The 26,924-nt window shown below is 51.4% G+C and overlaps 1 protein-coding gene across 1 annotated transcript in view; it reads left to right on the forward strand.

The window, feature by feature from the left end:
* VSTM2L (V-set and transmembrane domain containing 2 like) overlaps positions 1–26,924 on the forward strand; it is a 131,111-nt gene that overhangs the window by 93,028 nt on the left and 11,159 nt on the right. The window contains 1 exon segment of the mRNA XM_015422788.1: positions 9,310–9,360. Within this exon segment, the coding sequence (XP_015278274.1) occupies positions 9,310–9,360 (51 nt within the window).

The raw sequence follows: 26,924 nt of genomic DNA on the forward strand, positions 1-26,924 counted from the left end.
CGCTGCCTTCTCCTGAATCATACCATCGGTCCATCAAGGTCAGTCTTGTCTACTCAGACTGGCAGCTGCTCTCCAGGGTCTCAGGCAGGGGGTCTTTCCCATCACCCACAGCCTGGTCCTTTCAACTGGAGATGCTGCGGATTGATCCTGAGACCTTCTGCATGCCAGGCAGAGGCTCTCCCGCTGAGCCACGGCCCCTTCTCTAACCTCAGGGTTGTCCGCTCAGACCGGCAGCCGCCCGTCAGGGTCTCACACAGGGGTCTTTCACATCACCTACTGCCTGATCCTCTTCGCTGGAGATACCGGGAATAAGAACATAAGAACATAAGAGACGCCAATGTTGGATCAGGCCAAAGGCCCATCCAGTCCAACACTCTGTGTCACACAGTGGCCAGAAATACCAGTGCCATCAGGAGGTCCAGCAGTGGGGCCAGGACATTAGAAGCCCTCCCACTGTTGACCCCCCCCCAAGCACCAAGAAGACAGAGCATCACTTGCCCCAGAGCCCCTAGCTATACCTTGTGGCTAATAGCCACTGATGGACCTCTGCTCCATATGCTTATCTAATTCCCTTTTGAAGCCATCCATGCTTGTAGCACCCACCACTTCCTGTGGCAGTGAATTCCAAGTGTTAATCACTCTTTGGGTGAAGAAGTACTTCCTTTTATCCATTCTAACCCGACCGCTCAGCAATTTCATGGAGTGCCCACGAGTTCTTGTATTGTGAGAAAGGGAGAAAAGTACCTCTTTCTTTACCTGCTCTTTCCCATGCATAATCTTATAAACCTCGATCATGTCACCCCTCAGTCGTCTTTTCTCCAAGCTAAAGAGCCCTAAGCGCTTTAACCTTTCCTCATAGGGAAAGTGTTCCAACCCTTTTATCATTCGAGTTGCCCTTTTCTGCACTTTTTCCAAAGCTATAATATCCTTTTTAAGGTGTGGTGCCCAGAACTGCACACAGTATTCCAAATGAGGTCTTACCATTGATTTATATAGGGGCATTATTATATTGGCTGATCTGTTTTCAATACCCTTCCTAATAATCCCCAGCATAGCGTTGGCCTTCTTTATTGCAGTCACACACTGTCTCGACATTTTCAGTGAGTTATCCACTACAACTCCAAGATCTCTCTCTTGCTCAGTCTCTGCCAGTTCAGACCCCATCAATGTGTATTTATATTTAGGATTTTTGGCTCCAATGTGCATCACCTTGCACTTGGCCACATTGAACCCCATTTGCCATGTTGACGCCCACTCGCCCATCCTTGACAGATCCCCTTGGAGTGCCTCACAATCCTCACTGGTTTTCACCACCCTGAACAACTTTGTATCATCCGCAAATTTAGCCACTTCACTGCTTACTCCCATCTCCAAATCATTAATGAACAAGTTAAAAAGCAGTGGACCAAGTACTGATCCCTGCGGTACCCCACTGCTTACCACCCTCCACTGAGAAAATTGCCCACCTACACTCACTCTCTGTTTTCTATGAACTAGCCAGTTTTTGATCCATAAAAGGACTTGTCCTTCTATCCCATGATTTTTGAGCTTACTTAGAAGCCTTTGATGAGGAACTTTATCAAAAGAATGGAACTGTTGGGATATTTGGTTAGTAGAGCAGACTTTTGCCCAGACGTAGAAGCATGGTCCTGAGTGCAGGAAATCAATCTTCCAAAGAAGTATATTGCAAAAAAGATAAACTAACATTTATTCAAGTAGATCTAGTTCACATTCAGGTTGCAGTCAAAAGGAGAGACAGAGAAGCCCTAATCTAAAGAGGACTTTCCCCGTCACGAATGGCCGGCTTGTGTGTGGGAGTATAAGGGCATTGTCTCTACCAATAGGATCTAGGGGTGTTCCCAGGTACTGTATATAGTTGGCCACCCGGTCAGAATCCTGTGTTCTAGTTGTGTACCAGTAAACCATGCTGATCACTACATCCGTCTCTGTGGTTTTCTACATGCGTCTAATCCCACCTTCGTCGCCATTGTTGTGTAGTGGGATTAGATTTTGGGGAAGAATCATAGAATCCTAGAGTTGGAAGGGGCCATACAGACCATCTAGTCCAACCCCCTGCCCAATGCAGGACCAGCCTAAAGCATCTCTGACAAATATTCGTCCAGCCTCTATGGTGCTGGAGAAGACTCTTGAGAGTCCCTTGGACTGCAAGGAGATCAAATCAGTCAATCCTAAAAGAAATCAACCCTGACTGTTCCCTGGAAGGCCAGATAATGAAACTGAAGCTCAAATACTTTGGCCACCAAATGAGAAGGGAGCACTCACTGGAGAAGACCCTGATGCTGGGAAAGATTGAAGGTCAAAGAAGACAGGGACGGCAAAGGATGAGATGGTTGGACAGTGTCATCGACGCAACGAACATGAAATTGAGCCAACTTCAGAGGACAGCGGAAGACAGGAGGGCCTGGCGGGAGCTGGTCCATAGGGTCGCGAAGAGTCGGACTCGACTGTGCGACTGAACAACAACAACAACTCCAGAACTGCACACGGGACTCCAGGTGCGGCCTGACCCAGGCAGTCTACAGAGGGGCTACGACCTCCTCCGATTTCGATGCTGTGGCCCTTTTAATGCAACCCAAGACTGAATTTGCCTTTTTTGCCGCCGCATCACACTGACTGCTCATATTTCGTTTACATTCAATTCTTACCCCAAGATCTCTTTCGCATACACCACTCCTCAGTCTCCAAACCCCTGATCATCCTTGTCGCTCTCTTGCCCACATCCTTTTTGAATCCTTTTGAAGAAACCTAAAGGCACTCTGAGCCCAGCTGTGCGGGGGAGGGCGGGACAGAAATCAAATTAAATAGATGAACAAATGTGAGTAGCTCGATCCCAACGAGTTTGGACCAGACTGGGGTCCGCTGAGCGGGGCTTGCAGCAATCGATGGCTTCCTTTCAGTTTAGGACCGATTTGTACAAAAAGAAACACATGTGTGCACACGTTTGTTTGTTTGTTTGTTTGTTTATACTTATATTTATACCCCGCCCACCCTGTAAACAGGCTCTGGGCAGCTTACAGAAGACAGCAAAATATGCCAATTTTGCATAAAACCATAAAACATTAAAATAGCATAAAGCATACTTAATATATCAACACTAAACATTAAAATGCTCACAGTATTAAATGATATGAAAGTGGATGTTGTGCGTTTTCATTCCGGTCATCTTCTGATCTTCAGGCCAATCCTATGGGCCAGATGTTGAATGGCGTCGTCGATAGTGGGCTCGTTGGTGGTAACAGTGGCGGCGGCTCCTATTTGGAAGCCTGGCGGAAGAGCTCTGTCTTGCAGGCCCTGCGGAACTGTGAAAGGTTGCCGTGCAGAGCACGTCCGGCTTTTCTCAGTGTGCCGTGGATCCAGGATGCTGGCTCACTGATGCCAGCTGGGCATCCAGGGATGGATTCAGGCTCATGGGTGCCCTCAGCACTGACCAATCTTGGTGCCCCCCCTCCTTTCCACACTGACCCAGTCCATTTTAGTGGTTCACCTGTCTGACCAGATAGACAATGCAGGTTGCAGCCGTAACAAAAATGTATTACTATGAGAACACACTATACTGTGCAAACTAAGCTTTTCACCCTTTTCCCAACTTTGTGGTGCCCCCTTTGGCCCTGGTGCCCTAAGCACCTGCTTCGTCTGCTTCATGGTTCATCCGCCCCTCTGGGCATCCCACAGACAGGCTAATGGGAATGAGAGCAGTGGGGTTTTCTCCCCTTCCTCGTTTCCTCCACCTAGGGAAGCCCAAGGAGACATAAGAACATAAGAAGATAAGAGACGCCAATGTTGGATCAAGCCTATGCTTATCTAATTCCCTTTTGAAGCCGTCCATGCTTGTAGCTGCCACCACCTCCTGTGGCCGTGAATTCCATGTGTTAATCACTCTTTACCACCTAATAAGAACATAAGAGACGCCAATGTTGGATCAAGCCAAAGGCCCCTCCAGTCCAACACTCTGTGTCACACAGTGGCCAAAAATACCAGGTGCCATCAGGAGGTCCACCAGTGGGGCCAGGACATTAGAAGCCCTCCCACTGTTGCCCCCCCCCAAACACCAAGAAGACCGAGCATCACTTGCCCCAGAGCCCCTATCTATACCTTGTGGCTAATAGCCACTGATGGACCTCTGCTCCATATGCTTATCTAATTCCCTCTTGAAGCCGTCCATGCTTGTAGCCGCCACCCCCTCCTGTGACAGAGAACATCCCAAGACTGCCCTTGCAAATGTGTTCTCTCTCTCTCTCTTTTTAAAATCCCTTCTAAACTTATCCTTTTGTTTTTATTAATGCTTTTATTGATTTTAAAGTAAACATGAAACAAGAGAGCGAACACGGCGCCTTAAGAGAAACAGGAACAAGCAGTCTCCAGTAATCACGTCCTTTTAGGGGCTTCGGCATCCGCGCTGAGGGGCTTTTGGCCACGAGGCTGAAGTTGGTTCCTTATTCCCAGTTCCTTATCCATTCCTTATTCTCGTCTTATTCATGAGTCCGTCCAAAAACAACTGAGGAGAGACTGAAAGCTCTGAACCCCAGAATTAAGATTTGGACCCCCTAACTTCATACACCCCCAAGTTCAGCGGGCTCTCCCCTTCGAGGCGGCATATGCTGTGTCCTGGTCCCAAGCGCGGTTCTTGTACCAGCTGCTCCAAAGTGAGGCGCCCCCAGGACAATCACACAGGCAGACGCTGGGGCCAAGCTGTTCCCCAAAAGGTGTGAATAAGGAACTGGGAATAAGGAACCAACTTCAGCCTCGTCTTTTGGCCCTTGTTCTGGGCTTCGGACTCCTCCAGCTGGGAAACATGGACCCGAAGGGCACAGCCGGGAAACGAATGCCCTGCTCTTGCAGGGGAGAGAGCCACCCTCCTGCCCTGTCCCCTACATGTGCCCACCCTGCTCCTAAGATTGCCAGCCATTCTGGAATGGCTGTAATAGGCTAAGAAGAACTACTTTTCTCCCTTTCTCACAATACAAGAACTCCTTGTGGGCACTCCATGAAATTGCTGAGCAGTCGGGTTAGAACGGATAAAAGGAAGTCCTTCTTCACCCAAAGAGTGATTAACACTTGGAATTCACTGCCACAGGAAGTGGTGGTGGCTACAAGCATGGACGGCTTCAAAAGGGAATTAGAAAAGCATATGGAGCAGAGGTCCATCAGTGGCTATTAGCCACAAGGTATGGATAGGGACTCTGGGGCAAGTGACGCTCTGTCATCTTGGTGCTTGGGGGGGGTCAACAGTGGGAGGGCTTCTAATGTCCTGGCCCCACTGGTGGACCTCCTGATGGCACCTGGTATTTTTGGCCACTGTGTGACACAGAGTGTTGGACTGGAGGGGCCTTTGGCTTGATCCAACATTGGCTTCTCTTATGTTCTTAAGTGGTGGTGCGTTGTGACCAGGAACAGGGCGTTCTCGGTGGCGGCTCCTATCTGGTGGAACAAGCTCCCAGGGGAGATCAGGGCTCTGCGGGACCTAGCACAGTTCCGCAGAGCCTGTAAGATGGAGCTCTTCCGCCAGGCGTTCGAATAAGAGCCGCCACCGCCATGGTACCACCAACGCCATGGCACCATCAACGCATTAGAATCTGGGTACAGGGTAATCTGGAGGTTGAGCACTTGAATGAGATTTTTAAGAGACGGCCATCTTGGGTTTTATGAGAAGAGTACTGAATATATTTTTCTATGAGTATAACTGGTTTTAATATTTTATTGTATGTATTGTTTTATGCTATGACTTGGCAGTGTGCCCTGTAAGCCGCCCTGAGCCTACGGGGAGGGCGGGATAGAAATACAAATAATAAATAATAATAATAATACAAGCATGGACAGCTTCAAAAGGGAATTAGATAAGCATATGGAACAGAGGTCCATCGGTGGCTATTAGCCACAAGGTATAGATAGGGGCTCTGGGGCAAGGGATGCTCTGTCATCTTGGTGCTTGGGGGGGTGGCAACAGTGGGAGGTCTTCTAGTGTCCTGGCCAATTGACACATGGAATTCACTGCCACAGGAGGTGGTGGCGGCTACAAGCATGGATGGCTTCAAAAGCCCAGGTTGGGGGCCCGATCCGGCAGGAAAGCCTCCTACACAAAATCCTCTTGATATGTGCAAAAGCATTTTCCAGTGGTTAGGTGAAATGTGTCAGGGCCTAGCCCCACAACCGTTGTTCCCTCTAAGCTGAGTTCGTGTGAGCTAGCTCAGAGTTTTTTAGCCTCCAGCACACAGATTTTTGTCTTAGCTCAGGAAGGAGGGCTCCAGAGCAAACGAATTGATGCAGTAACCAAATTGCTCGCTCACAACTTCAACGCCAGTTGCTTACCAAGTAGAATTTTTGCTCACAAGACTCCACAGCTTAGAGGGAGCATTGCTCACAACTTCAGTTTTTTTTTGAGGGGGGGGGTGTTTCCCAGCTGTTGGTCTGGACTTCGTCACCTGAAGGACAAAGGGCACCTCTGGCTCCTGGAATGAACAGCGCTGGTGGAAAGTGAAAGACCAGGATGTTGTTGTTGTTGTTGTTGTTTTAAAAAAATACTTCCCTAATTTAGTGCATTGTCATCCTGTCTTTCCTCCAAGGAACACAGAGGGCCATTGAGGGTTCTCCTCTCTTTTATCCACACCACAGCCCTGTGAGGTAGGATAAGTTCTGGGTGCAGCCCTGAGAGCACTAGTTGGTGCCTGCGGCTGCCCCCTGTACTTCTTCTTCACCCGTTCATGAGGATACCTAGAAGCTCCAGGTGGCCCCGGCTGAGGTTCTTCTGGAGGAAGGCCAGTTCTCCTCAACTGCCTCCCATGTGTAAAAAGCAGTTTCAGAGGGAAGCTGCCTTGGTCCGCAGCAGAAGAGCTAGATTTGAATCCAGTAGCCCCTCAGAGGCCAACAAGATGTTTTGGGGGTATGAGCGTTCAGGAGTCTTATGTAAGAACATAAAGAGAAGCCAGTGTTGGACCAGGCCAATGGCCCATCCAGTCCAACACTCTGTGTCACACAGTGGCCAAAGATACCAGGTGCCACCAGAAAAAAGGAGGAGGAGGAGGAGGAGATTGGATTTATTCCCCTCGCCCTTCAGTCGGAGCGGCTTACAAACTCCTTTCCCTTCCCCTCCCAACAACAGACACCCTGTGGCTCTTTCAAGAACTGCCTTTTCAAGGACAGCTCTTGTCAGAACGATGGCTTGCCCAAGGTCATCCAGCAGCTGCGAGTGGAGGAGTGGGGAATCAAACCCGGTTCTCCCAGATTAGAGTCCGCACACTTAGCACCGAGAAGACAGAGCATTGCTGCCCCAGACAGTGTTTGTATAGAAATATTGATTTCTACAAGTCTCATGCCTTCTCCTGTGATGACATTCTATGTCTCTGTTTCCTGTGCAGGCCAAATGGTCCTGGACAGACCAGATGGCCTGAACAACCTCAATAGCCATGCCATATCACCACATATTCTTTCACACCTCTAAGTGGAAGAGCTAGACTTCAAGGCGCCTGCTTTAAGGCTACATGGGCCATGTCACGTACATCATGGAGAAGCTGGAAGTTGGGTCACCTGACTGCAGGAGGAGTTCCCAAACTTCTAGCCTATCCCCACACGTAGCCATGACAACCAACAATTGGGCACACCCATGCCCACTCACAGTTGGCTAATAGCCACAGCTAATTTGTGACTGGAATTGGGCTATAATTGTTTAATCCCAATGAGAGAGAGTCTCTTCTCTTGCTCTCTGCTCCTGTTCTCTCTGCTTGTTTTATTGCACCTGAAATGCAGCCCTTGAGGGACAAAGGACTGGCTTTGTGAATTGGACCATATGGTTGAGCAAAGATGGATTTTGCCTTCAAAATCCCTTGGACTGTTTGGATATTCCTGAACTTGGTAAATCTGTATCTTTTACTGTGTAGTTAAGGCAAATAGCCTTAGGCTTGTTATTTTGGTAAACTCTGGTAGTCTGTGTTAAGCTCTGTACTGAATAAATCATTATTCTTGTTTCTAAATGGTCTCTGATGTTGTACCTGAATTCCAAGTCTAAACTCCTGTGCCTAAGCTGACCACAAGCTACCATTAAGCGTAAAGTGTACAGCTCTGAGTGAGTTGCTAATGTGATAAGTTCCAGATACCAACTGAGAGTTTGAACCTCTAATCTCAGGTTGGGGGGAACTTCTGTAGAGGTTCTGGTGGCACATGGTTCTGAAACCAGAGAGGGTATAGACCATCTCATGGTTTGTTGTTTAATGTACTGGAAATGTACAGGGCTCCCTCCCATTCCTGGACTGGCCTGGGTGGATAAATCCTGTACAGTGTTCCATCTATACCTTTTGACTAATAACCACTGGTTGACCTCTGCTCCGTATGTTTCTCCAATCCTCTCTTGAAGCTGTCTATGCTTGTAGCCGCCACTCCTTCCTACAGCAGTGAATTCCACTCGTTGGGTGAAGAAATACTTCCTTTGATCTATTCTAAGCCTACTGCTCACTAATGTCACGGAGTGCCCACAAGTTCATACCTCATGAAGGGGCCATTGACTCTCATAACCTTATACCCCCCAAAAAAACTTGTTGGTTTTTAAGGTGCTCCTGGACTTGAATCTAGGTGGAAAAAGCAGGTGTGGCAGATGTTCCCTCTAAGCTGTGGAGTCTTGTGAGCAAAGATTCTACCTCGTGAGCTCCTGGCACTAAAGTTGTGAGCGAGCGATTCGGCCACTGCCTAAATTAATTTACTCTGGAGCCATCCTTCCTGAGTGGAGACAACAATGTGTGAGCCGGAGGCTAAAAAACTGTGAGCAAACTCACACTCACTCGGCTTAGCGGGAACACTTTTGACCTCATCTCACCTGGGCTATTGTCTTTAGGACCCTCTGTGGCTTCCATCAGCAATTTGGGGCTTATGGATTGGCCTGCCTTGGGAGGGTTACTGCAGTGGCGTGAGAAGCTGTTTAGAAGACTTGGAATCTGCCATTCACATGCGAAGTGTCAGTACAAGGAACTGGACCCTGCGAGCGCAGAGGAACAATTTCTCTTCCCCTTAAACCATTTTTGTCACCACCCCCACCTCCACGCACACTTCTGCCTCTTGAAAATCCTTTCCTGGTGCTGTTTTCATAGCTTGACGCTGCTGCCTCCCTAAATCTCTTCCCTCCCTCCCCATAAATTCCCTTTTCCTTCCCAGCTCCGTGTCTGCCTTTGAAGACTGCATTAAAGGCCAAGGTGTGAATTAGTCGGATGGAGTTTCTCGCCCCCTTTTCCCTTCTTCTCCGAGCTGAACTAATGGGTTCTTCCCTCTCTCTTCCCCCTCCCTCCTCTTCCCCTCTATTCCTGACAGCTAAAAGCATCTCCACAGGAAGAAGCCGGGAAGGACGCGACGAAAATAAGCGTGAGTTTTTCTGTAATGACTTCTTGGGAAGATTTTAAATCAAGGGCACAGCTGCAGCTTTCTTCTGCCGTGGTCGGGAGCTTTGCAAAGCTGATGAGAGGGAAAGTGCCAGGCGAGGCGCTTTGGAAGTTCTGAGCCAGAACTTCTTGCTTTCCTGGGGCGAGAGTCGCATCAAGGGAACTTGGGCCTGCACTTTTCTGGGGGCTGGGAGTCCAGGGAGGGGTTTGTGCTGTGGTCAGGCCTCACCTGGAGTCCTGCGTCCAGTTTTGGGCACCACATTTTAGGAAGGATGTTGACAAGCTCGAGCGTGTCCAGAAGAGGGCAACCAGGATGGCGAGAGGGTTGGAGTCCAAGGAAAGGCTGAAAGAGTTGGGTCTGTTTAGCCTGGGAAAGAGAAGGCCTAGAGAGGACAGGGTTGCAGTCTTCAAGTATGTGAAGGACTGTCATGTAGAAGATGGAGCAGATCTATTCTCTCTTGCTCCGCATTGCAAGACTACATCGAATGGGTGGGAATTACAAGGGAATCCTTACCGGCTAAATATCAGGAGAGACTTCCCAACTGTCAGAGTGGTTGAGCAGTGGGACAGTCTGCCTCGGGAGGTGGTGGATGCTCCTTCGCTGGTCGTTTTCAAGCGGAGGCTGGGCGACCCTCTTTCGGGTATGTTGTAGGGCTCTCTTTCAGCTATGCTTCTGCAGAGGGCAGGGGGTTGGACTAGATGACCCGCAAGGTCCCTTCCAACTCTAACATTCTAGGATTCTAGGATTCTGAGTAGATGGGGAAGCCAAAATGACCCCGGAGGAAACCAAGAGGGGGGATTATTAGGAAGGGGACTGAAAATGAATCTGCCGGTAACATCATGCCCCTGTATAGGTCTATGGTGCGGCCTCTCATTTTGAATACTGTGTACAGTTCCGGTCACCACACTTCAAGGATATTCTAGCATTGGGAAAGGTGCAGAAAAGAGCAGCTAAAATGATGAAGGGGGTGGAACACTTTCCCTCTCTTCAGAGAGGTTACAGTGGTTAGGGCTCTTTAGCTCGGAGAAACGACGGCTGAAGGGTGACATGATCGAGGTTTATAAGATTATGCCTGGGATAGAGCAGGTTGAGAAAGAAGTCCTTTTCTCCCTTTCTCACAATACAAGAACTCATAGGTAGGGTTGCCAAGTCCTTACTGCATGTAGAGCAGGGACTCCAGCGCTGCACCCAGAAGTGACGCAACCACATCGAGCACGCCAGGGGCGGGGCCGCAATCATCCGAGGGAAAACCATAGAGTTTTCCCTTGGATGACTGCGGCCCCACCCACAACGCGCCCGACACGATTGCGTCACTTCCGGGTGACGTGCTGACGCTGGGCACGTCACGTGCTTTTGGGGTGGGGTTCCCCCCAGGGCCTGATCTGCCGGCGGCGGTTAACGGGCCTCTCGGGCGGGGGTCTCCCCCCCCCGCCGGGGACTTGGCAAGCCTACTCGTGGGCACTCCGTGAAATTGCTGAGTGGTTAGGTTAGAACGGATAAAAGGAAGTCCTTCTTCACCCAAAGAGTGATGAACACATGAAATTCACGGCCACAGGAGGTGGTGGCGGCCACCAGCATGGACGGCTTCAAAAGGGAATTGGATAAACGTATGGAGCAGAGGTCCATCAGTGGGCTATTAGCCACAAGGTCTAGATGGAACACTCTGTCCAGGGCTGTATCACACAGTGGTCAAAGCCCAGGAGCCATCAGGAGGTCCACCAGCGGGGCCAGAAGACCTCCCCCTGTCCCCCCCCCCCGCAAGCACCGAGAAACACAGAGCATCACTGGCCCAGACAGTGGCAGAGCATCCCTCCATAGCTTTGGCATCAGTGCCATACGGGTGCTGCCAGGAGGAGAGGGACCCAGAGGTGTGTGGCAGAACTGGGGCAGATCTAGTAGGTGGCCCAGGCTGGACTGGGAAGGTAGACAGCCAGAACCAGACAAGCGGGTTCTGACACAGACCCAGGCCTGACTTGGAAACGATTATAGTCAGGCGAAGCTCCAGAGAATACAAAATAGCTACTTCTCTCTTCTTTCTGTAGCCCTCAGTTGCTTAAGGAGGGGCCGTGGCTCAGTGGCAGAGCCTCTGCCTGGCATGTAGAAGGTCCCAGGTTCAATCCCCGGCAGCACCTCCAGTTAAAAGGGCCAGGCAGGAGGTGATGGGAAAGACCTCTGCCTGAGACCCTGGACAGCTATGGGAAGGGGCTGTGGCTCAGTGGAAGAGCCTCTGCCTGGCATGTAGAAGGTCCCAGGTTCAATCCCCGGCAGCACCTCCAGTTAAAAGGGCCAGGCAGGAGGTGATGGGAAAGACCTCAGCCTGAGATCCTGGGGAGCTGCCGCCATTTAGAGGTGACACCACTGACCTTGACAGGGAAAACAGGTCAGGAAGTGCCACCCCATCCCCCATTTTAGTGCTGGCTGCTGCTGACGCTGGGGAGCTGTTGAGACCAGGGGCCTGAACAGAGACTGCAGCTTCTCATATGTGAGCCGTCGTCCACCACTGCTGTGTCTGCACGTATGATGCGTTTTGCAAAAGAAAAGATGGCGGAGCTGCAGCTCTGTGGTAGAGCCACTGCTTGGCATGCAGAAGGTCCCAGGTTCAACCCCCGGCATCTCCAGCTAAAAGGACTCGGAAACAGGTGATGTGGCTGAGTAGAAAAAACTGACCTTGGCAGACTGACGGTCTGACACAGCAGAAGGCAACGTCAGGTGTTCGGGTCTACTGGTGTTTGGGAGGGTCCATGGCTCAGTGGCAGAGCCTCTGCCTGGCATGCAGAAGGTCCCAGGTTCAATCTCCGGCAGCACCTCCAGTTAAAAGGACCAGGCAGGAGGGGATGGGAAAGACCTCCGCCTGAGACCCTGGAGAGCTATGGGAAGGGGCTGTGGCTCAGTGGCAGAGCCTCTGCCTGGCATGCAGAAGGTCCCAGGTTCAATCTCCGGCAGCACCTCCAGTTAAAAGGACCAGGCAGGAGGGGATGGGAAAGACCTCCGCCTGAGACCCTGGAGAGCTATGGGAAGGGGCTGTGGCTCAGTGGCAGAGCCTCTGCCTGGCATGCAGAAGGTCCCAGGTTCAATCTCCGGCAGCACCTCCAGTTAAAAGGACCAGGCAGGAGGGGATGGGAAAGACCTCCGCCTGAGACCCTGGAGAGCTATGGGAAGGGGCTGTGGCTCAGTGGCAGAGCCTCTGCCTGGCATGCAGAAGGTCCCAGGTTCAATCTCCGGCAGCACCTCCAGTTAAAAGGACCAGGCAGGAGGGGATGGGAAAGACCTCCGCCTGAGACCCTGGAGAGCTATGGGAAGGGGCTGTGGCTCAGTGGCAGAGCCTCTGCTTGGCATGCAGAAGGTTCCAGGTTCAGTCCCCGGAACCTCCAGTTGAAAGGACCAGGCAGGAGGTTTTCTGTCATCTTCTGAGGATGGAACAGGGATCACTGCTGGTGTGGAGGGGGAGGTATTTGTGAATTGCCTGCATTGTGCAGGGGGTGGGACTACCCTGGAGGTCCCTTCCAACTCTATGATTCTAGGAGAAGTGAAAGACCTCAGCCCGAGACCCTGAATAGCCACGGACTTTGATGGACTGGTGGTCTGATTCAGTAGACGTTAGCTTCATGTGTGTTCCTTGCAGCTCTTTTAAAGCCGGCCTGCTCGTCAGTCAGCGGGCCTATTGGGTTTCTTGGGCGGCATCCCAGAATGCTTTGCTCCAGACGTGTGCCATGGCGGCTTTCCTTGGGTTTAAGTGGAAGCTCCCCCCTCCCTTTGATCCTCATTCCTTTTCTTTCTGAAAGGAGAGCTGGAAACGGAGGCTTCTCGCGGAGGAGGCTGCGGCTTCCATTTAAGTTTTGCTCCCTGCTTGACAAGTCTGCATTTATAACGGCGGGAACTCCGGTGGCAGCTGCTGCGGGGGTTTTAAATGCCCTGGAGGGCAGCATGGGGGACCTGGATCCATGGCTATTTTTTACCTGCTGCCACCCATTGATAAATCCCTTGCCAGCGCAAGGACAGGGTGAGAAATAAATCGTCTGGGCCAAGGTCTTCTGCTTTCCCTCTGACATCCAGTTACGCTGACGGATGGGCCTGTCTCCGGTCAGGAAACCCTCCGTAAAACTCTCCTCCTGAGGGGCTCTGGCCTGGGCACACACCAGCGGTCCTGCTGCCCCACCTGCCCAAGGTCTCTTTGCTAGGGTTGCCAGGTCCGGCCGGAGAAATTCCTGGAGATTTGGGGGGGTGGAGCCTGGGGGAGGCAAGGCAGAGGAGAGACCTCAGCAGGGTCGAATGCCATAAAGGTCGAACCTGCATTTGCATTTTTAAATCAGTTTCGTGCTGCTGTGACGCCATCTTTCTCTATGGTTGCTTGAACGTTGTTTGGAGAAGATACATTTGAAGCAGCGCGGAGGCGCAATGACAGTGGAGCCGCCACAAGAGGGCGATAAACATATGCAGACATGCAAAAGTATGCTAGCACTGTTGAGGTGTGAAAACGAAACCAAATGACAACAGCTTTTTTGAAGACAGAGTCAGAAGGCTGGGACACCAGTGGGAAAGACAAATGCAGATTCCACCAAAGTCTACCTTTCAAACCAGCTGTTTTCTCCAGGGGAACTGAATCCTGAAAGAGTAAGGATTCAAAATGATCTAGATAGGCTGGAGCAGTGGGCGGAGACAAATAAAATGAATTTCAGTAGAGAGAAGTGCAAAGTCCTACACTTAGGTACAAAGAAACCAAAGGTACAGATATAGAATGGGAGGAACTTGGCTTGACAGCAGCACCTGTGAAAGGGATCTAGGTGTTCTGGTTGATCACAAGCTAAACATGAGCCTGCAGTACGATGTGGCTGTGAAGAAAGCTAATACAATCTTAGGATGCGTTAACAGAAGCATTGTGTCCAGATCACGGGAGGTGGTCGTTCCACTCTCTTCTGCTATGGTCCGGCCTCACCTGGAGTCCTGTGTCCAGTTTTGGGCACCACATTTTAGGAAGGATGTTGACAACCTCGAGCGTGTCCAGAAGAGGGCAACCAAGATGGTGAGAGGGTTGGAATCCAAGTCTTACGAGGAAAGGCTGAGTTGGGTCTGTTTAGCCTGGGAAAGAGAAGGCTTAGAGGGGACATGATTGCAGTCTTCAAGTATCTGAAGGGCTGTCATGTAGAAGATGACAAGTGTCACCCGGTGTCTAACTTGCCCTATTTGGGCAAGCTCATTGAGAAGGCGGTGGCGTTACAGCTTCAGAGTTTTCTGGAGGATGCTTCCATCCTCGATCCCTACCAGTCCGGCTTTCGCCCTGGTCATGGGACGGAGACTGTACTGGTCGCCTTGACTGATGATCTCCGTAGGCATCTGGATCGAGGTGGTGTGGCGGCTCTGGTGTTGTTAGACCTGTCGGCTGCGTTCGATACGGTCGACCACCAGTTGCTGACCCACCGCCTCGCCGACGTGGGGATGAGGTTAGGAGTCTGGGGGTGCGCCTGGACTCTTCACTAACAATGGAGGCCCAGGTTGCAACCACTGCCAGGGCGGCCTTCTACCATCTTCGGCTGGCTCGGCAGTTGGTCCCCTATCTCAGCCGTGAGGACCTGGCCACAGTGATCCATGCGACGGTTACCTCAAGGCTAGACTACTGTAACGCTCTTTACATGGGGCTGCCTTTGTCGCGAATTCGGAGGCTGCAGCTAGTGCAGAATGCTGCAGCCAGGCTGTTGATGGGTCTCTCGAGGAGGGACCACATTCAGCCTGTGCTGAAAGCGCTGCACTGGCTGCCGGTAGCATACCGGATTCGCTTCAAAGTGCTGGTTTTGACCTTTAAAGCCCTAAATGGCCAGGGTCCAGCCTACCTGAGGGACCGCCTTTCTCCATATGTTCCCCCAAGGGCACTTCGGTCGGGAGGGCAACATCTCCTGGAGATTCCAGGCCCGAAAGAAGCTAAACTTGCTGTAACTAGGACTGGGGCGTTTTCGGTGGCGGCTCCTACCTGGTGGAAGGAGCTCCCGGAGGAGATCCGGGCCCTGCGGGACCTTTCTCAGTTCCGCAGGGCCTGCAAGACGGAGCTCTTCCGCCAGGCCTTTGGATAGGAGCCGCCGCCACTGCTCAGCCCCAGCGACTTAACACCGAACTAACATTGGATTGCCTGGCCCCTAAGGGTGGAACGTAGTACCAAACACCGCTCTAGGATAAGATCTAGGGTAGCTATGTCAGATAAGATCTCTCTTTTCTTGTTTGAAATTTTGTTGTTATTTGTTGTAAATTATTTATTTTATTGTAATTTATTGTTTTTAAACCATATGTTATTGTTTTAACCGGCACTCGTGCCCTGTAAGCCGCCCTGAGCCTTCGGGGTAGGGCGGGGTATAAATTTAAATATAAATAAATAAATAAATAAATGGAGCAGATCTCTTCTCTCTTGCTCCGGATTGCAAGACTAGATCTAATGGGTGGAAATTACAAGGGAGGCGATACCGGCTAAAGATCAGGAGAGACTTCCTCACTGTCAGAGTGGTTGAGCAGTGGAACAGTCTGCCTCGGGAGGTGGTGGAGGCTCCTTGGCTGGACGTTTCCAAGCGGAGGCTGGACGGCCATCTCTCGGGTCTGTTGTAGGGCTCTCTTTCGGCTCTGCTCCTGCAGAGTGCAGGGGGCTGGACTAGATTACCTGCAAGGTCCCTTCCAACTCTGACATTCTATGATTCTGTGATTCTATGATCTCTGTTTTCCGGAGACCGGTTATGATTCCAGGAGATCTTCAGGCCTCACGTGGCAGCCCGGAAACCCGCGCATTTCAGGCCCTTCCCCCTGGCTCTTGTTCTGTTGGTTGCCCCCTTCCCAGGCAGCAGAGCCTCCCCTGCCAGACGCGGGGAGGCTTCGTCAGCTCAAGATCCAAGGGTTGTGCATTCCGTACAGGTGACTTCTTGCTGTTCCCTTCTGACATTTGGAAGTGTCTTGGATTCCCCCCAGAAGAGAGAGGAAGCTGTGGCAGAGTGTGCCTGCACTGGCCTGCAGACCTCATTTCCGCCCTGCCCTCCTAGGGGTCCCCAACTGTCCTGGAGGGGGTTTCCTTTCTCAGGTAGCTGCTGCCATGACCTGTCCTTTTTGCAGAATTGGGAAGGGAGAGGAGTCTGTAAGCCCCTCTGAGACTCCAAGTGAAGGGCGGGGTATAAATCCAATGTCCTCCCCCCCTCCCCTTCTTCTTCTTCTTCCAGCCCCTTCCTGGAGATTCTGACAGGGGTAGTTCTAGCCTACAGTCCTCCATACTCTGTTCTCTGCCTGGAGAAGGGGGGGAAGGGGGACGTTTGACCAGGGGTCATTTCCTGCCGGAGCACACAGGAGCGGAGCTCCAGCAGTAAGGAGCCCAGGGGGCAGGCACATGCAATAAGCCCCACCCCCTGCTCCCAGCAGCCCTCAGTAGGGCCACAAGAGCAAGAAGCAGCCAGATGTTGCAAAGCCCCCCCCCAGCCCGCCTTCAGGTACAAGCTCTCCCTCCTCTGCGACGGCAGATCTGCACGTTCCCCCCCCCCCCAATAGCTAGCAATCCAGAACAGTCCAGTGGAGCCTGAGCAGTGGGTGTTGCCTTCTGACACACTTCCAGTGATGTCAGGGGGTGTGGCATATGCAAATGAGGTATGCTAATGAGGTCGTGCACCTTTTTTCTACGAAATGACCCCTGCATTTGACCATTCCTTTGTCTTAGTCCCATTAGCATTTGTATGAAGGTGAGCTGAGGTAAGCTTGTCTCCTGCCCAGAGGGGAGAAAAAACTGGTAAAACATCAAATGGAGGTTGGCTGCTTGCCAACCTCCCAGGAGACAATGTGTTTCTTCAGAGAAAAGGCACAAAGAGGACGGGGAAACCTCCGGCTGGTACGAAATAAGATTTTTTTAAAAAAAATTTTTTGCAGTCATGTAGAAAGGCCAAGAAGCATTTCAGTCTTTCTGGGGGGAATGACTTCTGATGCCCTTTTTTCTCAGAGCCAGTTTGGTGTGAGAGCCCGTTTGGTGTCCTGGTTAAGTGCATGGACAAATACCTCCATCTCCACACCAGTTTGGTGTAGTGGTTAAGTGTGCGGACTCTAATCTGGGAGAACCGGGTTTGATTCCCCACTCCTCCACTTGCACCTGCTGGATGACCTTGGGCAAGCTGTAGCTCTGATAAGAGCTGTTCTTGAAAAAGAGCACTTTCTGTCAGACCTCTCTCGAGCCCGCCTCCCTCACACGGGGTGTCTGTTGTGGGGAGGGGAAGGGAAAGGAGTTTGTCAGCCACTCTGAGACACCTTTGGGTAGTGAAGGGAGGGGTATAAATCCAATCTCTTCTTCTACTTCTCCTCCTTTCTCTGCGGCTTGGAGAAAGGGAGAACTGAACTTGCTGGTTCGGTTCAGAGCCTTTTGGCTCTGTTCAGGCTTCCTCCGGAGGTGGTGGGCTCTCCTTCTTTGGAGGTTTTCAAGCAGAGGCTGGATGACTATCTGACACCAATGCGGATTCTGTGAACTTAGGCAGATCATGAACAGGAGGGCAGGAAGGGTTGCATCAGCGCTTAGTTCTCGTGGCCCTTTCTTACACACCCAGGGAAATGCCGATCGCCACTTTGGGGTCAGGAAGGAAGCAATTTTTCTCCAGGCTAGTTTGGCTGGAGATCCTGGAGGTTTTTTGCCCTCTTCTGGGCATGGAACAGGGGGTCACTTGGGGGGGGGGGAGGTATTTGTGAATTTCCTGCACTGTGCAGAGGGTTGGACTAGATGACCCTGAAGGTCCCTTCCAACTTGATGATTCTATGATTCCACTCCCCAAATCTCCATGTACTTTGCAACCTAGCGCTGGCAGTTCGGGACTGAGTTGTATCTCCGTGGCACCACATTAGCTTGCATTCCAAATATATATAGTTTATGGCGGAGGGCTGAGGTGGCTCAAGTGGTTAAGACGCTGAACTGCAGACCGGAAGGTCAGTAGTTCGGCAGTTCGAGACCCGAGTGCTGCCAACCTAGCAGTTTGAAAGCAAGAAAATGCAAGTAGGTAAATAAATACTAGGAGCTGCGGTGGCTCAAGTGGTTAAGACGCTGAACTGCAGGCTGTGGAAGGTCGGTAGTTCAGCAGTTCAAGACCCGAGTGCCGCATGATGGAGTGAGCTCCTGTCTCTTTGTTTCTTTGTTTTCTTTGTTTATTTTATGTCATGTTTAAAGCCATCTTATGGCAAGTTTAGGACACAACTTTGTACCAAAGATGATCACTTTGACCTGTGAGCTACTGTCACTGTACACACGGGGTCCCCCTAACAGTAAGAGCCTCCCCTTCCTATAAAATGAGTGTAGAACCTTGTACACAGATGCTCAGACCACTTCTAAGATGTTAAACAGGTGTCCATTCAGGAGTCTTCTTTACTGAGGGGTACAAAAATATTTAAATGAAAATTGCTGCATTAGTACTTAGGGGATCTCTCAGGCTTCTTGTGGCCTCCATGTGCAGTGCTGGGCATGTACTTGTTTTGCTGGAGGTGCAGACACTTGAGTCCAGGTATTTTCTTATCCTCTCCCCTCCCCAAGACAAGCAGACCTTCAGTTCATGTGTATCATGTTAGGAGGGAGAATTGTTAGGTTGAATTCAAAAGTCATTTCCTACCAGGGTTTTTTTTGTAGAAAAAGAGCTAGGGGAACTCATTAGCATAACTCATTAGCATATGCCACACCCCCTGACATCAGGGGCCTGGCGGTGGACCTGCAAGGCCAGCAGGAGTGCGAGGAAGCCCCGCCAAGGCCCTCCCTGGCCCCAGGCAGGCAGGGGTGGGGAGAGGCGGGGAGGAAGCAACTTACCCTCCCTCTTCTCCTGCCTCCTCCTGGCTGAATGAAGGCCGGAAGCAGGGGGCGGGGCTTCGTCATGTGCCCCGCCCCCCTGCACCTCACCCGGGGGAACTGTGTTCCCCCGCGTTCCCCCCCAAAATGACCTCTGTTTCCTACTAACATACTAACATAATCTTGGCACGTTGGGCCAAGCAATGTGAGCCGCCCTGAGCCCGTTTGCGGGGAGGGAGGGCTAGAAATGTAATCAAATAAATAAATAAATAAATAAATAGTTCCAGCTCCTGCCAACCTAGCAGTTCGAAAGCAAGAAATTGCAAGTAGATAAATAGGTACCACTTCGGTGGGAAAGTAACAGCATTCCGTGCACCTCGACGTTTAGTCATGCCGGCCACATGACCTCGGAAACGTCTTCGGACAGCGCTGGCTCTTTGGCTTTGAAATGGAGATGAGCACCGCAACCCTAGAGTCGGATTCGACTCCTTCGTGCAAGGGAACCTTTACCTTTTACCTTTTAAATAGGTACCGCTTCGGAGAGGGAGGTAACAGAGTTCTGTGCGCCTCGGCATCTAGTCATGCCGGCCACATGACCATGGAAACGTCTTTGGACAGCACTGACTCTTCAGCTTGGAAACGGAGATGAGCACCACATCCCTAGAGTCGGATTCGACTGGCTTTCGAGCAAGGGAAACCTTTAGCTTTACCTATGGAGGAAAATATGGGATACCCCCAGATTCCAGTGCAAGGACAGAGGCAGAGGAACTCTCTCCCGTGGTGTTTTTTTGGCACTGAGACGCCCTTTGGCTCAGGGGTTCGGGTCCAGCCCTCCGTCTGCTCAAGGAATGTCTCCCCGCCTTTGTCACCGAGGGCGGCAGCGCCAGGGACACGCCTGTCAGCCCAGGAAATATCTTTTTTGATTTCGCCCGGCATCTAAAGAGCAAGTTCCCACTAAGGAGGCCATAATCTAATTTGCCCGGTGGATTAGAATTCCAAACCCATTTAGGCTCTCGTGAATGGAATGAGGAGCCGCGCTAATTAGTTAAATAAAATAAATGTTCTTGGACTCCCACCGCTCTCCCCTCTTCCTCCCCCCTCCCCCTCTCCTTGGCCTGCCTGTCTCCGGCACTCAAGCTGTTCCTCTTGGATGGGGTGGGGGGAAACGTCGCTTTCTCAATTATCTTCTGGCTCATTATGGCAGAAGGTTTCGCCCGCGATAAAAATAGAATAATATTTAAAAAGCACTTGCTCTAATTGCCGTGCCTCTGACATAGTGCCGCTCTAATAAGGCTCGCTGGGCGTCAATTCCCCCCCCCGGTGGGCGAGAGCTGTGGTTGCCAACCTCCAGCGGGGCCCTGGAGTTCGCCTGGAATTGTAACGGATCTCCAGCCGGCAGAGCTCAGTCCCCCTGGGGGAAACGGCACCGTTGGAGGGTTTTATTTATTTATATTTATTTTATTAATTGCATGTGTATCCCGCCCTCCCTGCGAACAGGCTCAGGGCGGCTCACGTTCGTCGGCACGAGGTGCCATAAAATCCAGATGAAAGGTAAAGGTTCCCTTGCTCGAAAGCCAGTCGAGTCCAACTCTAGGGTTGCGGTGCTCATCTCCGTTTCAAAGCCGAAGAGCCAGCGCTTTCCAAAGACGTTTCCGTGGTCATGTGGCCGGCATGACTAAACACCGAGGCGCACGGAATGCTGTTACCTTCCCACCGAAGTGGTACCTATTTATCCACTTGCAATTCCTTGCTTTCGAACTGCTAGGTTGGCAGGAGCTGGAACTAGAGACGGGAGCTCACTCCGTCATGCGGCACACTCGGGTCTCGAACTGCTGAACTACCGACCTTCCACAGCCTGCAGCTCAGCGTCTTAACCACCTGAGCCACCGCCGCTCCAAAAAAATCCAGATAAGAGCATTCAAAACATTTTAAACAATCAGATAATCATAAAGTGCTAGTAGTGATCATCAGCCCATCATTAATGGAGATGGCGTGCTATATGATGTGCCAAATAGACAGTTTCCTCCTCCTCCTCTTCTTCTCTGCACAGCCAATTAAATCTCCAGTGGCCAATCAGATGCTTTGCTGGGCAAAAACCCTCACCCGGCCCTGCCCCCTTTCTAAGAACACTTGGCAAGCCTCAGGAAAGGGCCATTGGTGAGGGCCATCGTGCCCACAGCCGCCACCTTAGGGACTCCTGGGATGGAGGCCGCTCCTCCTCCTTGCCCTCCTTGGCCCCAGCCTTTAAGCTTGAGCCTTTCTAGACAGCAGGAATCTCTCCCTACTGGGTTCTGTTTCTAGGTCACGTCAGAGCTCGCGGGGCTTTTGAGATATATATATATATTTTAAAACATCTGCACCGCCACACAGAAGCCTGCAGTCTGAGGTGCACAAGACTTGGGCAAGTGGCTTTTGGGTAGATTTCTAGTCTGAAAAACTGACATAGAATCACAGAATGTCAGAGTTGGAAGGGACCTTGCAGCTCATCCAGTCCAACCCCCTGCACTCTGCAGGAGCAGAGCCGAAAGAGAGCCCTACAATGTACCCGAAAGGGGGTCGTCCAGCCTCCGCTTGAAAACATCCAGCGAAGGAGCACCCACCCCCTCCCGAGGCAGACTGTTCCACCGCTCAACCACCCTGACAGTTAGGAAGTCTCTCCTGATATTTAGCTGGTAGCGACTCCCTTGTGATTCCTACCCATTAGATCTAGTCTTGCAATCCGGAGCAAGAGAGAATAGATCGGCTCCATCTTCTACATGACAGCCCTTCAAATACTTGAAGACTGCAATCATGTCCCCTCTGAGCCTTCTCTTTCCCAGGCTAAACAGAAGAAGAAGGAGGAGGAGAAGAAGAAGAGGAGGAGGAGGAGATGGAGATTGGATTTATACCCCGCCCTTCACTTGGACTCTCAGAGCGGCTTACAAACTCCTTTCCCTTCCCCACAACAGACACCCTGCGGGGTGGGTGGGGCTGAGAGATCTCTTGACAGAAACGGCTCTTTTCCAAGGACAGCTGTGCCAGAGCTTGTGACTGACCCAAGGTCACATCAGCAGGTGCAAGTGGAGGAGTGGGGAATCAAACCCGGTTCTCCCAGATTAGAGTCCGCACACTTAACCATGACACCAAACTGGCTCTCTTTCAGCCTTTCCTCCTAAGACTTGGATTCCAACCCTCTCACCATCCTGGTTGCCCTCTTCTGGACATGCTCGAGCTTGTCAACATCTTTCCTAGGACATGGTTGTACACAACGTAAGGTACACAGGTAAACAGGCGCAAGGATGGGGTAGCCCTTCAGACTACCAGGCAGTGCCAGGAGAATCCTCCAGATCCAGGAGCTGGATTCCGAAGAGATGTCCTCGGAGAAGGAAGGCATCGCTGTGTTGTGGGTTCCACTCTGAAGAGAGGCCAGACGCTTGCATTGTGATGCGGAGGACACTCCGCCCTTGGAAACTGTGTGATCCTCTGACCCACTGCCCCCTTCTGGGGCTCAACTGTGTCCAGGGGTCATTTCCTGCAGGAGCGCACAGGAGCGGAGCTCCGGCAGTAAAGAGCCCAGGGGGTGGGCACATGCAACAAGCCCCACCCCCTGCTCCCAGCAGCCCTCAGTCAGAGCAAGAAGCAGCCAGGTAAGTTGCAGAGCCCTCCCAAGACCCGGTCCAAAACAGTCCAGTGGCACCTTTAAGACCCAGTTTTATTCAGGTACAAGCTCTCCCTCCTCTGTGAGGGCAGATCTGCACGTTCCCTCCCCCCAATAGCAAGCAATCCAAAACAGTCCAGTGGAGACTGAGTGGTGGGTGTTGCCTTCTGACACACCTAGTGGTGGCTGCCCTGGTGGAATCCCAGATACCTGCCATTCCATGGTCTTGCCACCCACCCACCCAGCTGGCTAGCTGGGCAGCAATAGGGAGCACCTCTTTTTCTACTAAATGACCCCTCCCACGCCACCAGGACAGAGCAGGTGGCCAGAAAGCAGAGTATTCACTTGGTAGCAGTCTAGCTGCAGATGGAGGAAGAATAAGAACAACAGGAGGAGGAGATGGAGGAGATTGGATCTATATCCCGCCCTACACTACCCAAAGGAGTCTCAAAGCAGCTTACAAACTCCTTTCCCTTCCCCTCCCCACAACAGACACCCTGTGAGGTAGGAGGGGCTGAGAGAGCTCTGACAGAAACTGCTCTTTTTGAAGGACAGCTGTGCCAGAACTGTGGCTTGCCCAAGGTCATCCAGCAGCTGTGAGGGGAGGGAGTCAAACCTGGTTCTCCCAGATTAGAGTCCGCTCCGGATTGCAAGACCAGATCTAATGGGTGGGAATTACAAGGGAGTCGATACCGGCTAAATATCAGGAGAAACTTTGTAACTGTCAGGGTGGTTGAGCAGTGGAACAGACTGCCTCGGGAGGTGGTGGATGCTCCTTCGCTGGACATTTTCAAGTGGGGGCTGGGCGGCCATCTTTCGGGTATGTTGTAGGGCTATCTTTCAGCTCTGCTCCTGCAGAGTGCAGGGGGTTGGACTAGATGACCTGCAAGGTCCCTTCCAACTCTATGATTCTATGACTCCCTATTCAAGCCCTGCAAATCCTGGCATTGGAGCAGGTGGCAGGTTTGGGGTGCCAACTCAAAGCAACGGAGTAAGAGGCAGACTCCTGGTGCACCCAGAATCAACACATGAAGCTGCCTTCTACTGAATCGGACCCTTGGTCCCTCTAAAGGCAGTATTGTCTAGTCAGACAGGCAGTGGCTCTCCAGGGTTTCTTTCCCAGTGCCTACTGTCAGACCCTTTAACTGGAGGAGCTGGGATTTGAACCTGGAACCTTCTACATGCCAAGCAGTATTCACTTGGCAGATCCGGATGCAGTCTCCTGTACCCCTTGTCAAGTAGTCCTGAGAAGGACTATTTGATTGGTCAATTGTTTCCATGTGCGTAGCGTAGCTGGGAGATACTACGATTGTCTGGCAGGCAGAAGTTCTTGCTTCTCAGTGTTATCCAGGGTACACAACAGGAAGGCGAGCTAGAATTACACCTCACATGCCAAGCAGATGCTCTACCACTGAGCTAAATTATACACATTGGTCCATCAGAGTTAGTGTCAATATGTGGTCGAAGGCTTTCACGGCCGGAGTGCAGTAGCTGCTGGAGATTTTCCGGGTTGTGTGGCCGTGGTCTTGGCATTGTAGGACCTGACGTTTCGCCAGTAGCTGTGACTGGCATCCTCAGAGGTATAAGACAGAAAGATGGAGGACTCTCTGTGTCAAGGTGAGAAGAAAAATCATTATCTCGTAGGAGTTCCCCAGGCAGTGAACATGCTAATGGAGGAACTTTCTTGAGGAGGTTCTTTTGTATATGGTTTGTTTCCTGAGCCTGGAGGACTCCTACAAGATAATGATTCAGCTCTACCCAACCTTCCTGAGTAGATATAAATTGCCGGCCTACCATTTTTCTTCTCACCTTGACACAGAGAGTACTCCCTCTTTCTGTGTTATACCTCTGAGGATGCCAGTCACAGCTACTGGCGAAACGTCAGGTCCTACAATGCCAAGACCACGGCCAGACAGCCTGGAAAATCTACAACAGCTAAAGTTAGTGTCATCTATTCAGACTGGCAAGGTCTCAAGAAGAGGTCTTTCACACCACCTACCGCCATATTCTTTAACTGGATATGCCAGGGATTGAACCTGGGACCTCTTGCATGCCAGGCAGATGCTCTACCGCTGAGCCACAGCACTTCACAACCTTGTGGGAAGTTCTCCCGCACAAGTCCCTCTGCAAGGCAGGTGAAATATGCGAGAACCTTTGAGCAGGAGCCTGCCCCCTTGGACAAGGCACCTTCTACTGTGACGAATCTCTTTATCTTAATGCGGTCCAAACGAGCAAAAATGGAGCTACTGACAAGAATGTTCAAATGACGCTTGTTTCCACCTGCTCTTGCCTTCCCCAGCAGCGTAACTCAAGGAAACCCTGCCCCCACTCCTCGATATTTGCTCAATGTTTCCGACTTTCAAAAAAACTGGAGGGGGATGCAGGAGATGCTGTAAGAGAAACTCACGAGAGAATGTTCCAGTCAATATTCTTTCTTCTAAAAAAAGATGTTCCACTCAACATTTAACCTGTTTAACAAAAAGAGTGGGGCTTAAAGAACATTGTGGGCGGGGGATAGCTCCAGGGGGAGAGCTGCCAAAGGCTGAGTGCCGGCATCTAGGGACCGGCTTTTGTGCCCCACATAATCAACAACGCTCCCCTTTTGGAAGAAGAGCTCCATTCCGGCTCCGAATGGCCTTAACTGGCCTCCAGAGGAGAGGCGGCGGCACCTTCCCAGCGATAAGGAACCCCATAAATCCTTTCCAAGGGTGAAATTAACTTTTGTGCCAATTGCCAGGAAAAGCTGTTGGGGTCCCCTAAGACCCATTTTCTGAGTTCGATACAGTTTAAGTGGGACTCAGGAACACAGATTTTGTCAGTCTAGAGAGAACCCGAGGCTGTAAAAGGAGCCGAAGGAGTGCCCAGAGAGAGGCACGCAAGGGATTTGTTTAAGGCGGCTTCTGAATTATTCTTCCCTTTCAAAAGGACACATGATCCATCTGCAAAACCCCTCCACCGCTTAAAGGGGGGGGAATGTGGAAGTCATGCATGTAGCTTTGTTCCCAGGTTCAGAGGAAGAGGTCTGACCCCCAACTGGTTTAGCAGCTCTTCTTAGAGACAAACAGCGCATTACAGCCACCACACGTCCAACCCAGGGTTGCCGATGCCATTTTAGAGGGGAATTTAGCCTTTTAAAAATTGCTGTATGGAGTGTGCAGCAGCCCTGCCACTCGATCTTGTCCTCATTCCACTGATCCCCCATGTATGTACCTTTTCAAGAGCAAGGTAAAGGTAAAGGTTTTCCTTGCTCGAAAGCCAGTCGAATCCGACTCTAGGGTTGCGGTGCTCATCTCCGTTTCAAAGCCAAAGAGCCAGCGCTGCCCGAAGACGTTTCCGTGGTCATGTGGCCGGCATGACTCAACACCGAGGCGCACGGAACACTGTTTCCTTCCCACCGAAGTGGTACCTATTTATCTCCTTGCAATTTCTTGCTTTCGAACTGCTAGGCTGGCAGGAGCTGGAACTAGAGACGGGAGCTCACTCCATCATGCGGTACACTCGGGTCTTGAACTGCCGACCTACCGACCTTCCACAGCCTGCAGTTCAGCATCTTAACCACTTGAGCCACCGCAGCTCCCAACTGACACTCAATTTCCTTCTCTGGCATGAATGGCCTTACCCTCATCCCAGAAACGGGAGATCGCGGAAATCTGTGGGCTCTCGCAAATCCCGAGTTAATCCAAACATTAAACTTCAGTCTGGCAATAGCCCTTTACCCACAATAGCCCCCCCCCCCCTTCCACAAGGAGATATGTTGGCCTTCGGAAGGTGACTTTGGTTCATTGCTAGGGATGCCAGGTCCCCCAGGGGATGGGGGGTTGCCAGCTCAAACGGCCTCCGACCCGCCGGCCTTGATGTGGCTGGTGGGGGAACCCTGCCCCCAAAGTGCCCAGATTGGGCCAAAGTGGCCGGCGCAATGACGTCACCCAGAGATGACGTCATCGCGCTGGGCACATCGCTGGTGGACGCTCTAGCATTCAGCCTACTCTATGGTACCATACAATACTCAATGGTATCATATGAGTATCATCTGATACTCTATGGTATCATGGAGTTTTCAAGCCGAATGCTAGAGCATCTACCGGCGATGTGCCTAGCGTGAGGACGTCACCCCCCTGCTGCAACTGGTAAGCAACCTGGCAACTGTAT

The sequence above is a fragment of the Gekko japonicus genome, unplaced genomic scaffold (genome assembly GCF_001447785.1).
Source record: "Gekko japonicus isolate JY-2015 unplaced genomic scaffold, Gekko_japonicus_V1.1 scaffold1179, whole genome shotgun sequence".
In the NCBI taxonomy this organism is placed as follows: Eukaryota; Metazoa; Chordata; class Lepidosauria; order Squamata; family Gekkonidae; genus Gekko; species Gekko japonicus.